At 36.6% G+C, this 15,000-nt stretch overlaps 1 protein-coding gene across 1 annotated transcript in view; it reads right to left on the reverse strand.

Moving 5' to 3' along the window:
* Positions 1-15,000, reverse strand: part of LOC135157604 (fibrillin-1-like) — a 38,527-nt gene that overhangs the window by 8,047 nt on the left and 15,480 nt on the right. Inside the window, exons 8-16 of the mRNA XM_064113894.1 lie at positions 9,726-9,845; positions 9,085-9,207; positions 5,677-5,802; positions 4,849-4,971; positions 3,069-3,194; positions 2,220-2,342; positions 1,311-1,436; positions 822-914; positions 137-232 (exon numbers count right to left, since the gene is read on the reverse strand). Of these exons, the coding sequence (XP_063969964.1) occupies positions 137-232; positions 822-914; positions 1,311-1,436; positions 2,220-2,342; positions 3,069-3,194; positions 4,849-4,971; positions 5,677-5,802; positions 9,085-9,207; positions 9,726-9,845 (1,056 nt within the window). The remainder of the gene's footprint in view (positions 1-136; positions 233-821; positions 915-1,310; positions 1,437-2,219; positions 2,343-3,068; positions 3,195-4,848; positions 4,972-5,676; positions 5,803-9,084; positions 9,208-9,725; positions 9,846-15,000) is intronic.

Here is a 15,000-nt window from a genome sequence, read left to right on the forward strand (position 1 = left end):
AAAGGGTTGTATACGTGCATCATTCATGGCAGTGACATAACACGAAATGATCAGTTGTCAATACAACTACTTTGATTCCTGAACAACTATTATTCCACAAATCATGCACATTGAGACAAGGTTTTGTGAAACTTACGTAGATGGCAGTACGATCCAGTATAGAGACTTGTACATGAGCATTGGTTATATCTCTGACAGGTCCCTCCATGCATACACGGTGGGTTACATGTAGCTGTAAAGGAGAAATATTGTGAATAAAATGAATCAACAGCAAATAGATCATTTTACAATTATCCCTCGCGTCTGGCCTATCGTTCTGATATTGCTCTACTCATTCATATCGTTCTCTTTCTATCCAAGCTACCCTCCCCCTTGCATGCAATTCAAATGATACATACTGTAAATATGAATGATTCCATGTAATTTTAATATGCATTCTATATACATATTGATTGTGATTTAATATTTCTGTGATTTTGATTGCACTTTTCAAACAACTGTGACTGAAGTTTTAACTTACTCATCAATTTATATCAATTCATTTTGTTTTCTTACTGGTCAACTCACATGCCATAATGTATTAAACAACAGAGCTAAGTCAATATTATTGTACTTAAAATCATATATTGTTTGATAATACGAATAGCTCATGGAAATAAAAAAGGTCACTATTTTTATGTCATAATTTGAGTTTGCATTTAATTTGATAATTTTCAGAACTAATTTGAAATTAAACATGTAATCTTTAAACTGTCCAAAATCCGAAATTGTTGTCAATGATCCATTTAAATAGTCGTGAAAATAGATATACTAAAACTTACGAGTACACGTTGATCCTCCATACCCTACAGGGCAGACACAATTGTTTGGTCCCGTACATCTCCCATAGTTCAAACAGGGAGGGTCACAGATGGCTATGAAAAGATAGAATGGGGTTTACAAAGATATAAGATTCATGAATACGAAATTGTTATCGGATACATTTTTTTTTCTTTCCATAAATTCCTTATCTCCATATCTTAATCTATATTTCGATTTATACTTAAGATGTATTCATTGAAGAACGTCATATTCACATATTCGCACAAGGAACAATGCCACGTTTTTGAGCCAGAAAAGACATGAGTAATAAATCCCTTTGAACATGTTGAAAGTGGCTGTGCCCGAGGATTGGGGGTTTTCTGCACCTCATAACCATGATAATTACAAAGGAACTGTCATGCAGTTCTTGGAGGTAATAGTAAAGTAATTATGAAATGAAAAAAATACGTTTTAATTTTGGTTAATGATGTATATTTTAAGGTACCTACCGTCACACCTATATCGGTTTCTTGGTCTGACCATATATCCATTCCTACATGTACAATGGTAACTTCCTACTGTATTCACACAATTGTGTTCACATCCTCCGTTTGCATCGGCACACTCGTTAAGATCTGTAGGAATACATACATTTATTGAAGTGATGTTAATGGCAGCATTCCGTATGTGATATGAAGCATTGTACCACCAATTTTTTTTACAGGTATTCATATTACAACGACCGTTTCCTTTGAAACTACTGCTTGCATTGGCGCCATCACTATCACCCTCATCATCGTCATAATCACATTCATCCAGGGGCCGCGGAACGGTTTTCAAAGTGGGATGGGGCTGAGCCAAAAGTGGGGGGCTGACCATGCAAAAAATCACAATCATATGGTCATTTTTACGTTTTTTACACGGTTTTGGAAAAAAGTGGGGGGTCTGAAGCCCCCCCCCCCCTCTCCGCTTCCGCGGCCCCTGTGTTATCATGAACGTCACCATCACAGTCACCATCATCGTCATCACGCCCATCGCCACCGCCATGGTTACAACTATTGCCATCATTATCGGTATCACTTATCGTCATCATCGTCACCATCCTCACAAACATCATTGCCGTCATCATCATCGTCACCAGCGTATCCTTAGTGGAAGCATTGTGTTCTGTCTCAATCGTCTTGTAAATCTAGTGGAATCACGTAATATATTTTTTATTCTGTTCGTCTCTTTGTTTTAATTGCATTGTTTTATCTCCTTTTTTTCAGTACGGTCACATAAAGATATGCAATGAACATGGATATGAAAAAAGTAACAAAATGTAATATACAAATGTAATTCATACCATTAATCATCACCATCATCATCATTATCATCACCACCACCATCGTCATCATTATCATCATCAAATATCTTACCATCACATGTTCGTCTGTCTTCATTAAGTACGTAACCTGGTCCGCATGCGCACTGGATTCCTAGTTGGTCAAAGCGACAGACCTGGTCGCAACCACCCTGCTTTTGTTCACACGTTGTTATTGCTAGGTTAAAACAAAATGGTAAGGGACCCAACGTTTTTTACGGTGGTTAATCAAATGCAAACAATTGTTTGAAATATAAAGAATTGTAAGAATTTCTCATTTGATACCTGACATGCCAATCAAAGTATACTGGGAATACTAATCCACGACACACCCAAGATATACCAAGATATATATATATAAGTGATAGAAATTATACATGTACAACTTTGGTAAATTTTAATCAAATGTTTTGAAAGAAATGGGGGAAGCGAATAATGGTGAGCGTTGCTTAAATCAAAGTTCTCCAGGTCTAAAACCCCCCCTTTCAAAAACTTTGGTGAGGCCGAAAAAATGTGGTCTAGTGGTTAAGGCACCGGCATTTTAACCTGAAGGCCCGGGTTCGATTCATTTTTTTGGCTTCAATAATGTTTTCAAAAGGGAGGATAGCTATTGGGAACTTTGATTTAAGTTACGCCTACCATTATTCTCTTTAGACTTACCCCATTTCTTTCACAACAAACACCCACCCACCCTCACTCACCCACATACGCACACACATATATATATATATATATATATATATGTGTGTGTGTGTGTGTGTGTGTGTGTTTGAGGGGGTGAGAGTGTGTGCGTGTGAGGGTGTGTGTGTGTACAGAGTTAAAGAGAGAGAGAAAGAGATAAGCACCAGTTGCCCATGCACCATCCCTGCTACCCCATCCCTTTTTCCTGTCTCCCTTTCCTTACCTACACAGCTTGATGAACTAGATGGTGATATGACACTGGTGGGACCACAGTCACAACGGTAAGTTCCGGGTGAGTTGGTGCAAACTTCCTCACATCCTCCATTGTTAATGTTGCATTCGTTGATGTCTGCAAAAAAGGGAAAGCGTAAAGCAAGAAAAATAGTTTCTCTACTCTTTTCAAACTGTAAGTGTTTGTTGCTTTTATTTCTGCAATCATATGCACTATGAAATATATTTTTATACATTTGATCTATTATTCTAAAATTATTCATGTTATTTGTATATTTTATACCTGTATATATTATACAATAATGAATGTTTATGAATGCAATGGACAGAATACTTCATGAGGTGAAAGATGAAATGATCCATTCAACGAGGTGTAGCCGAGTTGAATGGATCATTATTTCACCTTTCACCGAATGAAGTATTCTGTCCATTGCACGAATGAAAATACATTCATTATTTGGTTTATATGACACCTAAAAAATGTTGTTGTTTTTTCATATGAAATTCATGGAATTTCGATGCAAAACATGGTCATGCAGTGCGAGTTCGGTCTGTTGATTGTTACGTCATTACAACATGCGCACTGATGGTGCATGAGCTGCAGTCTCGGTGCGCGAGTGCAATGGACAAAATCGTATGGATCCAAAATTGCACGATGAATGGATCCAAAATTGCACGGTTGATGACGTCATTGGAGCGTTGTGGCCCAGTGGATTAGTCTTCGGACTTTGAAACAGAGGGTCGTGGGTCGTGGGTTCGAATCCCAGCCATGGCGTAATTTCCTTCAGCAAGAAACTGATCCACAATGTGCTGCACTCAACCCAGGTGAGGTAAATGGGTACCGGTAGGAAGTAATTCCTTAAAAAGCTGTGTGCGCTATGAACGCCTAGCTTAGCCGGGTAATATAGGAGCGCCTTGAGCACCTAACAAGGTGGATATGTGCGCAATATAAATACCCTATATTATTATTATTGCAAAATGGGCTGAATCATGGCTGAATGAACGATATCAAACAACTAATCAAATCACAAGGATCTATCTAGGTGTCATATAAAGATATATATGTAGTATTTTTTTACTACAAAATCGATGTAATTTGTTCAAGGAAAAATCTCACAAGCAAAAAAAAAGATCCCCCATCGCCTATGCATGACACATTCCAGTAAAAAATTTGAGCCTCTCGAAAGTGGATCCCACTGACATCTTAAACCCCCCCCCCCCCCAACTCGAATTGACTTTATTACAATTTTTTTTAATATATATTTTTCAAAGGAAATCGCAAAGTACAGCCAAGAAATCAGTGTTTTTTCTTCATCATCCACTTATTTAATAGGATCATGATGATGTTGGAAAACTATAGTAGTGAACAAATCTGTTTTGGGGGAAACCAGAACTTATGCAGTTAAGGGACCTTTACTTCAGGGCTTAGTTACTTTAAATATTTTTAAAAAAGAGAGAGAATAAGTTAGATACAATGTGAAAACCCAATTGCTTACCCACATCATCCACACTTCAAGAATGAGAAGGAGATATGAGGCCGCCATCAATTACAAGCTTAACCGCTCACAATGGCGGTCTCCTGCGTTCATTTGTTAATGTTCCTTTTTTATTAAAATGTGAAGTATATGCCCACATCATTTTTTTCTCATTGTGTATTATGTTTATATTGTATACATTATGGATTATTTTGTATATTACCAACAATGTAAATATTTTTGATAATGTATTGTGAACGCAGAAATAAAAATAAACAAACAAAGATAATTACTTACCAATGCATGACGAGCGATCTGAATGAAGCTGGTATCCCACATCGCAGGAACATCTGTACGAACCATCGATATTGACACAATGTTGCTGGCAGAGATTGTCGTTGAGCTCACATTCATTCTTATCTAAAAATAAAAAATATCAAATCACATCTGTCACGTCTATCAGAATAAACAATGCAATGTTGTTATTAACTTGTTGTCGTTTTGATGCAACTCTCCGACTATGAGTGTTAGGGCGCCCTCAACGTTCGTCAACCAAATTCTCTGATTCCAACAAGCTGTGACTATGCTGTTCGTATTCAGATTTTAAGACAAAATTTCAATTTTGCGTAGGGGTAGGATCTGCCAGTCGTAGCAACAAGTAGTATACACACATCGCTTCAACGAACTGTACTTTATTAATTCATTCATTCATATTTATGCAAAATAGTAAAACGTATGCTAGCTCCCGACGTGAAAAAAAGAACAAAACATAAATACCTTAATAAACAGGTACATTACTTATTAGTAATAATATCAATGTTATTGCAAGATATGTGCAATATTGTGATACCAGGAGCATTAAGGTGCTTCTCTAAGGCTACAAACAGGTCAGGAAATAGGAATGTAAAGTTGTGCACTGATGTTGAGTTAGCAGGGGGGGGGTTCGGTTAATAGATACGTATTTTTACGTTTGATTACTGGTCACATTACCAAAAAATATACAGTTCAATTATGTTTATATGATTAAACAATATAGTTTGACTTTGAAGCTTTCATGCAAAAGACATAGACATTCGGGAATAAAAATGAAAAGATTGATCAATGAAAGAAAAGAAATGATCTTACCTAAACATTGTGAATGATCGTATCTATCTACCTCATATCCTCTTCGACACTCGCAGCTATAGGTACCAGGTGCATTGGTACAGATATGTTCACATCCTCCATTGTCAATGGCACATTCATCAGCATCTAAAATTGAAACATACAGACAATTATTATCATTATTTTATTATTATCATTATTATTATTAATAGTAGTAGTCGTAGTAGTAGTAGTAGTAGTAGTAGTAGTAGTAGTAGTAGTAGTAGTAGTATCATTATTACTATTATCATTATTTTTATTTTTATTAATTTTTTCATTATTATTGTTATTATTTTTTCATTATTATTATCATTATTCTTTACCCCTGTTGTTGAACAAGAAATTATCGATATTGTGTCTAGTTTGAATAACAAAAAAAGTCCTGGCTATGATGATATCAACAATCTTATTTTGAAGGGTGTAATTTCCTCTATTGTTAATCCTTTGGTGTATTTTTTAAACCTTTCATTACAAAATGGTCAAGTCCCCGACAACATGAAAATTGGTAAAGTAATACCTCTTTTCAAAAAAGGTGATAAGCTTAATGTCAATAATTACAGACCTATTTCCTTATTGTCCTCCATATAACAAATTTTTAGAAAAGGTTGTTTACAGTAGAAATATTAACTTTTTGAAAGCACACAATATTTTCTCCGATTACCAGTTTGGCTTTAGAAAAAAACATAATACTGAACATGCCTTATTAAATTTCATTGACAAAGTGGCACATGCTCTCGACAACTCTTTACACATGGTTGGTATATTCCTGGACGAGTCCCACAGGGTAGTCTGTTAGGTCCTTTATTATTTGTCCTTTACATTAATGATTTTTGTAAGTCATCCGATATTCTTTCGTTCATAATTTTTGCCGACGATTCTAATCTTTTCTATTCTCATAAAAATCCAAACACACTACTAAATATAGTAAATTCTGAGCTAGAAAAGGTTACTCAGTGGATAAGAGCTAACAAACTATCCCTTAATCTAAAAAAAACAAATACATGTTATTTAGTAACTCCTTAGACACACTGCCCGCAAACATTGCGTTTGATGATACCCCTTTAGAAGTTGTTTCGTTTATAAAGTTCCTAGGCATAACTGTCGATAACAAACTTTCGTGGAAATATCACATTGAAAATATTTGCAAAGCGATTTCACGCAACATCGGCATAATAAATAAACTGAAATTTCATTTTCCTCCACGAACCTTATTAATGCTTTATTCTTCTTTAATCTTACCATATCCGAACTACGGCATTGTTGTTTGGGGCAATACCCACCAAGTTTTATTAAACAGACTTCTTTTATTACAAAAGAAATCTCTCCGTATAATCAACCATTCTTCATTTCTTTCACACACAGGCCCATTGTTTGCTGAAAACAAGCTGCTAAAAATAAATGATCTATATCTGTTTCACTAAGGCCAATTTATGTATAAATATAATAACAATTCACTTCCTCACGTATTTGATTCAATGTTCCCTCAAAATCGTTCATTTCATCATTACCCTACGAGACAGTCAAATGAGTTCCATTTACCTCTTTTAAGAACAATGTTAGCTAAAAAAAAAACATTTATATACGATGTCCCGAGATTCTGGATTAGTGAAGATATCATTAAAAGCCCATCCCTCTGTTCTTTTAAAATGAAACTTAAAATTAATTTTCTGAAATCATACAGGTCATCATTTCCTCAACTTTAAATAATTATATCATTAAATTCACCATTTCATGCCTCCTTAACTTATTTTGTTTTTAATTATTATTCGCGCGTTGAAGTCCTGCTCTATTATCTATTATCTTTCTTTATCTCTTTTCCCTTTTTATTTTCATATCCCTTGTGTGTGCTTCCATTTTTTCTTGTTTCTTGTTCTTTGTTTTTTTTTGTTCTGCTGTTCTCTGTTTTTTCACCTTCGTGTCTGTCTTCGTAGGCAATTCTAAAGATTATTTAGAGGGGTCCACACAATACAAGCACTGCTTTTTAGTGGATCCCTCAATTTTCTCAGAATTTTATTTCATAATGGTTATGATATTTTGCTTATATATAATACTCTGTTTTGTTTTACTTTTACTTATAGATAAATATCATATACTGCACATGCCTGAATTTGTTTTGTCTATATAAGTTCACTGTAACTATTTTGACCACATTACTTTGTTCGGTTGAAAATGAATTAAATAAATTGAAATTGAAAATTGAAAATTAATATTTGTTTGATGTCACCTGTGCCTGGGAGGCAAAAAGCGAACTGAATCACTATGACCCGCAGGTCCAGTGATTCCACTTTTAAGGAAATTTCCGAATTCCAGGAAATTCGGATAATTTTCCTGTAATTTTCGGGAAATTCTAGGAAATTCCGGGAAATCAGAAAACTACAATTAAACATAGCAACTCTCCATATTAATGCTATATTTCAAGAATTGTTTGCCTCAGTCATATTCAGCTCAAAATTTTCTGCTCGCACCCCGCGCTCACATTTTGTAATTTTGTTGCTATTTTTTTTTAAAGTGCATTCAACAAAAAAGTTAAAATCCTTGATTTTGGTCACTTGGATCAAGTTTAGGCTCGCCTTGTTATTGTCCGATATTTGTTAAGATGAAAAATTTGAAAATTACAGGAAATGTCTATGAATTTCAGGAAACTTAAGATTCAGTTTCGGAATATTTGTTTTGAATCTGTGGAAAAACTGCTCAGGTCTCTCCTTCTGATATCAATGATTGGGGGAGTAGAGGTGGACCACTAAACCAGTGTTTCCCCCTACTCTTATACGAACAGTGCAGTGGGTTCTTAATGGTGACACTCCTTTTATACACAGGACCTCCAATTAGACTCCTATCCTTCCGGGTTTTTAAATATCACGGTTTTTTTTTTCATATATGCCTAACACGATAAAAAATGATGGAAAACCTCAATTGCAATGTCTTTATCAAAAGGGGTATTTATTCGTTTGATAGAATGGAATATCAGAAGGAGGGACATGGTTTTCGATAATTGGGCATTATTAGAGTGCTGATGACGATGGTCACGATGATGATAAGATGATGATGGGGATGGTGGGTGGTGGTGATGATGATGATGGTGATGATGATGATGGTGATGATGATGATGATGGTGATGATGGTGATGATGATGATGACAAAGATGATGATGATGAAGATGATGATGATGGTGATGATGATGATGATGATGATGACGATGGTGACGATGGTGATGATGATGATGATGGTAATGACAATGATGATGTTGAGATGATAATGATGATGATGATGATGATGAAGTTGATCATCATCATCATACCAAATACTGAGCGCCCATGAATTAAATTTTGAGGCTACTTGTCGATTTTTTTCATTGTAATAATTCAGACAGGTACGTTATATTTAACTTACCATCGCAATGTTTCCCATTACCATGGAAACCAGCATAACATTGACAGAAGAATGAACCAATGATGTTTCCACATCTAGCAAAAATATGACAATCGTGTTGAGCAGTGCCACACTCGTCGATATCTTTTGGAGGAAACGAAATCGTTAAAAAATATTTTGATGAGAATAAAAAATAAGGATAATCGTAAAATGAAGACGATATTCTATAAAAGAGATTATGTGTATATTTAAGATTATAAATGAAGTCGGAGAGAGAGAAAGAAAGTATCAATTGAAATGAATAAATAAGTCATTATGACTTGGTTTGTTGTTTGATAGCAATTCCCGAATCATACGAGAAAATATGGAAAAATTTGTTAATATCATACAGTAAATTAGAACTTTTTCTCTCTACTTCAAATTATATTGAATCATTTTCATTTAATACCATTTTCGATTAATGAATTCACAGAACACATAGGCATTTGCAGAATTTTAATGGTTTATTTACTCTGAAATTAAAGAGATATGATTTGTAAGACTCTTCAGAAAACACGAGTTTTTATAAAGAATTTGTTAGTCGATTGAGTAAACCGTTTACGCTCAAAGCTATCTTTGTTATTTGTTTTTGCTATAAAATTTATAATAATGAGTTTAATTACCTTGGCAATTGGTCACGTTGCCTTCGTACCCTGATGGGCAGACACATATAAAACTGCCTGGTAGATTGACACATAAAGAGATCCCAGGGCAAATGTTCTCTAAAACACACTCATCAATATCTGAAAATGAACATTAAAACATCAATATAAACATGATAAAACAGATTAAAATCGGTTTAAATCTTTTTTTATCTTGTGACTGGATTCGCAAACGGAATCACTGATATAGGAACTAGATATGTCACAATCATTTAACAAGTCAGACAAGACTTAATTCTAACAAAGTTGTACTGATGGTCCTTTTGGACCTATCTGCTGCTTTTGATACTATAGATCATGATACTTTTTTATCACGCTTGTCCAGTAGAATTGGAGTTAGATCCGTTGCTTTGACCTGGTTTAAGTCATATCTAAGTGGTTGGTCCTCTCAAGTTGAAATATCGGGTGAATTATCTAAACCCCAAATTTCTAACTTTGGACTACCACAAGGCTCGGTTATTGGTCCTGTAGGTTATTCAGTATATACACTTCCGGTGGGTGACATAGCAAGACATCATGCTATTAGTTATCATCTCTACGCAGATGATACTCAGTTATACATATCTTTTGACCCTAAAACTGCAGGAGACCTCGAAAATGCCCTTGATAAATTAAAGAGATGCATAGTTGACATCAAACAGTGGATGACTGTAAACAAATTAAAGCTGAATGACACAAAAACTGAATTTTTCATAGCTACCTCCCCACACAATTTGAAGAAATTGCCTGATATTCAACTTGAAATTGGTGATCTTCGTATTAATCCTTCAAGTAGTTAATGGATAGACCTCATCCTATTTGACCTTTGACCTCATGACCTTTGACCATGACCTTTGACCGCATGACCTTTGACCCATGACCTTTGACCGCATGACCTTTGACCACATGCCCTTTGACCGCATGACCTGGTCAGCCATGACCTTTAGCCCGGTCAGCCTTTGACCTTTAGCCGGTCAGCCTTTGACCGCATGACCTTTACCCCGTTCAGCCTTTGACCACACGACCCAAAGGGTTGACCCAGACTTCCGGTCAGCCATGTCACCGTGAAATGGTATTACGACGCAGTTACGCAACCACCATGATGTCATCCCAGGGAATTACCCTTATCGCACCGTCGGTATTGCACCACCGTTGTGTCATCGCCGCGTATGGGTGACCTTCGGTCGACCTTATCGCACGATGCAGCGACGTTGCACGGGCATATGATACGATGCACAAAAACAAGACATCTATACAGTTTCCTATTTAAAAAGCGATCTTTCTCCGCCTACCGGCGGATATGTCAACCGCCTCGCATGACGTCACCTGCTACATAAGAACCGTGTCATTCCAGGGAATTACCCTTTACCCGGTATTGCACCACCGTGGCGCAGTCGTCATCGCCACGTTTAGGATACGATGCACAAAACAGACGTATGATCTCTACACAGTTAAAAAGTGAAAAGTTATCTTTCTCCGCCTACCAGCAGATATGTCAAGCGCCTCGCGGTTCACGAATCGATCACCCCATGCACGGCCAACGCGCGTCATTGAACTTGGGATATCCTATTGGAAAGGTGAAAGCCGACTCTCTCTGCCTCTTATTACAACAATGATTGGTAATCCAACATGTGATTATAATCATGATAATAGTGACATCTCAGGCACTACTCATTCTAGACTTTTCCCCATCAAAACTCTCTGAATTTTTCATACTGTTTTGTCCATACTTTTCATTTTAACTCACATGATCTGCCCGGCTCTCTGACTCGCAAAAAGTATACAATATTGAAACCAGTAGATGACTTCTTTAAATCAACTTCATTCATACGCAGTACAGATGGTGATAACATGAAACACTATACAGTCAAGGATGATTCTTTATTATTATCATCATTTATTCTATTCCATTTCAATGTAGATATGTTAAGATATTGTATAAACAGCAGATTTTGATACAAATGTAAATAATGTAAGTTATGTTCTCAAATTATGTTGTAATAACAAAATAATTGTTAACTGTTCATTGTTAATATTAAAATGAAGTTCTCGTTTTTCTATTTCTTCGCTTAACTTAATGGATTGTAACACATGTATATGGATGGCATTCAGAAAATATGAACACAATGAAGTTCAAACTGTCATTTATGTTGACGGCGTTTTCTTGGATGATTATCATTTGACAAGCATGATGTTTGTGCCTTTAGTTGTAGACTCCATCTTCGACCTCCGTTTCTTCTCCACCATCATCATTATCGTCATCGTCACCTTGATACTGGAATAAACCATCGAATCGTGAACCATGCCTGGCTAACACTCTCTGTACGGCTTTCCGGAATTCCATGCCATTCTCTAATCTTTCCGTGAGATCGGACACGATTTCACGATTGATGTCAGCGTCTTCGAGGTACACGTTCTGCTGCAAGAACTGAGAGTAAAGATCGAAAAAGATACGTTTGACTGCCCAGAGTAGTTTCACGTGAGCCTTTGCTTTAGCGTCTTCTTCTTCCATTCCTTCTGAGATGTGCGAGGTTGTCTTCAGTTTCTTCCATGTTTGCTGTCATTGACGATTCGTGTCCATCGCTTTCTGATACGCTCGTTCCGGAATCATCGTTGGATTCTTCAACTCTTTGCATTTGAGAGGATGGGTCGGAGTCTTCATCTTCACTCGTTTCTTCTCCAGTATCATGCTCGTTTTGTTCATGCCTCTGCATATCATACTTCCTACTAAAGGTTTTATCGCATCGTGAACAAGCGTAGCGGTTGGACATATCCAACGTATTCATGTTGACTCGATGATTATTTGTTGGGAAATGAAGAAAATGAACGTTCAACCTTGTAATAATACGTAATCATGAAACGCGCGCGAAGGTACTTCGATTACTCACAATTCTTACGGATTTTTACGGATTTTTGCGGATTCTTACAGATTTTTACGGATTCTTACGGATTTTTACGGATTCTTACGGATTTTTACGGATTCTTACGGATTTTTACGGATTCTTAGGGATTCTTACGGATTCTTTGAGATTTTTACGGATTCTTACGGATTATAACCTACGGATTCTTACGGATTTTTGCGGATTCTTACGGATTCGTACGGATTATAGCTTACGGATTCTTACGGATTCGTACGGATTTTTACGGATTATAGCCTACGGATTCTTACGGATTTTTGCGGATTCGTACGGATTTTTACGGATTCTTACGGATTTTTACAGATTCTACGGATTAATTAATGCTTTCATATAATCTTTCATATAATCTCAAGGAAAATATGTTCATCCACGTTGGAATGACCCATGCAGCATGGGTCATTCCAACGTGGATGAATCCGTAAAAATCCGTACGAATCCGTAAGAATCCGTAGGCTATAATCCGTAAGAATCCGTAAAAATCCGTACGAATCCGTAAGAATCCGTAAAAATCCATACGAATCCGTAAAAATCCGTAAGTTATAATCCGTAAGAATCCGCAAAAATCCGTAAGAATCCGTAGGCTATAATCCGTAAGAATCCGTAAAAATCCGAAAGAATCCGTAAAAATCCGTAAGAATCCGTAAGAATCCGTAAAAATCCGTAAGAATCTGCAAAAATCCGTAAGAATCCGTAAAAATCCGTAAGAATCCGTAAAAATCCGTAAGAATCCGCAAAAATCCGTAAAAATCCGTAAGAATTGTGAGTAATCGAAGTACCTTCGCGCGCGTTTCATGATTACGTATTATTACAAGGTTGAACGTTCATTTTCTTCATTTCCCAACAAATAATCATCGAGTCAACATGAATACGTTGGATATGTCCAACCGCTACGCTTGTTCACGATGCGATAAAACCTTTAGTAGGAAGTATGATATGCAGAGGCATGAACAAAACGAGCATGATACTGGAGAAGAAACGAGTGAAGATGAAGACTCCGACCCATCCTCTCAAATGCAAAGAGTTGAAGAATCCAACGATGATTCCGGAACGAGCGTATCAGAAAGCGATGGACACGAATCGTCAATGACAGCAAACATGGAAGAAACTGAAGACAACCTCGCTTATCGAGGATGGTTAGACCAAGCCATGACAACCACCGAGGACTTGAGAGACGAAAAATATCAGAAATACATCTCAGAAGGAATGGAAGAAGAAGACGCTAAAGCAAAGGCTCACGTGAAACTACTCTGGGCAGTCAAACGCATCTTTTTCGATCTTTACTCTCAGTTCTTGCAGCAGAACGTGTACCTCGAAGACGCTGACATCAATCGTGAAATCGTGTCCGATCTCACGGAAAGATTAGAGAATGGCATGGAATTCCGGAAAGCCGTACAGAGAGTGTTAGCCAGGCATGGTTCACGATTCGATGGTTTATTCCAGTATCAAGGTGACGATGACGATAATGATGATGGTGGAGAAGAAACGGAGGTCGAAGATGGAGTCTACAACTAAAGGCACAAACATCATGCTTGTCAAATGATAATCATCCAAGAAAACGCCGTCAACATAAATGACAGTTTGAACTTCATTGTGTTCATATTTTCTGAATGCCATCCATAGACATGTGTTACAAACCATTAAGTTAAGCGAAGAAATAGAAAAACGAGAACTTCACTTTAATATTAACAATGGACAGTTAACAATTAGTTTGTTATTACAACATAATTTGATAACATAACTTATTTTTACCTTCGTTTAAAAATCTGCTGTTTATACAATATCTGAACCTATGTACATTGAAATGGAATAGAATAAATGATGATAATAATAAAGAATCATCCTTGACTGTATAGTGTTTCATGTTATCACCATCTGTACTGCGTATGAATGAAGTTGATTTAAAGAAGTCATCTACTGGTTTCAATATTGTATACTTTTTGCGAGTCAGAGAGCCGGGCAGATCATGTGAGTTAAAATGAAAAGTATGGACAAAACAGTATGAAAAATTCAGAGAGTTTTGATGGGGAAAAGTCTAGAATGAGTAGTGCCTGAGATGTCACTATTATCATGATTATAATCACATGTTGGATTACCAATCATTGTTGTAATAAGAGGCAGAGAGAGTCGGCTTTCACCTTTCCAATAGGATATCCCAAGTTCAATGACGCGCGTTGGCCGTGCATGGGGTGATCGATTCGTGAACCGCGAGGCGCTTGACATATCTGCTGGTAGGCGGAGAAAGATAACTTTTCACTTTTTAACTGTGTAGAGATCATACGTCTGTTTTGTGCATCGTATCCTAAACGTGGCGATGACGACTGCGCCACGGTGGTGCAATA

The sequence above is a fragment of the Lytechinus pictus genome, chromosome 2, assembly GCF_037042905.1.
Source record: "Lytechinus pictus isolate F3 Inbred chromosome 2, Lp3.0, whole genome shotgun sequence".
NCBI classification, from domain to species: domain Eukaryota; kingdom Metazoa; phylum Echinodermata; class Echinoidea; order Temnopleuroida; family Toxopneustidae; genus Lytechinus; species Lytechinus pictus.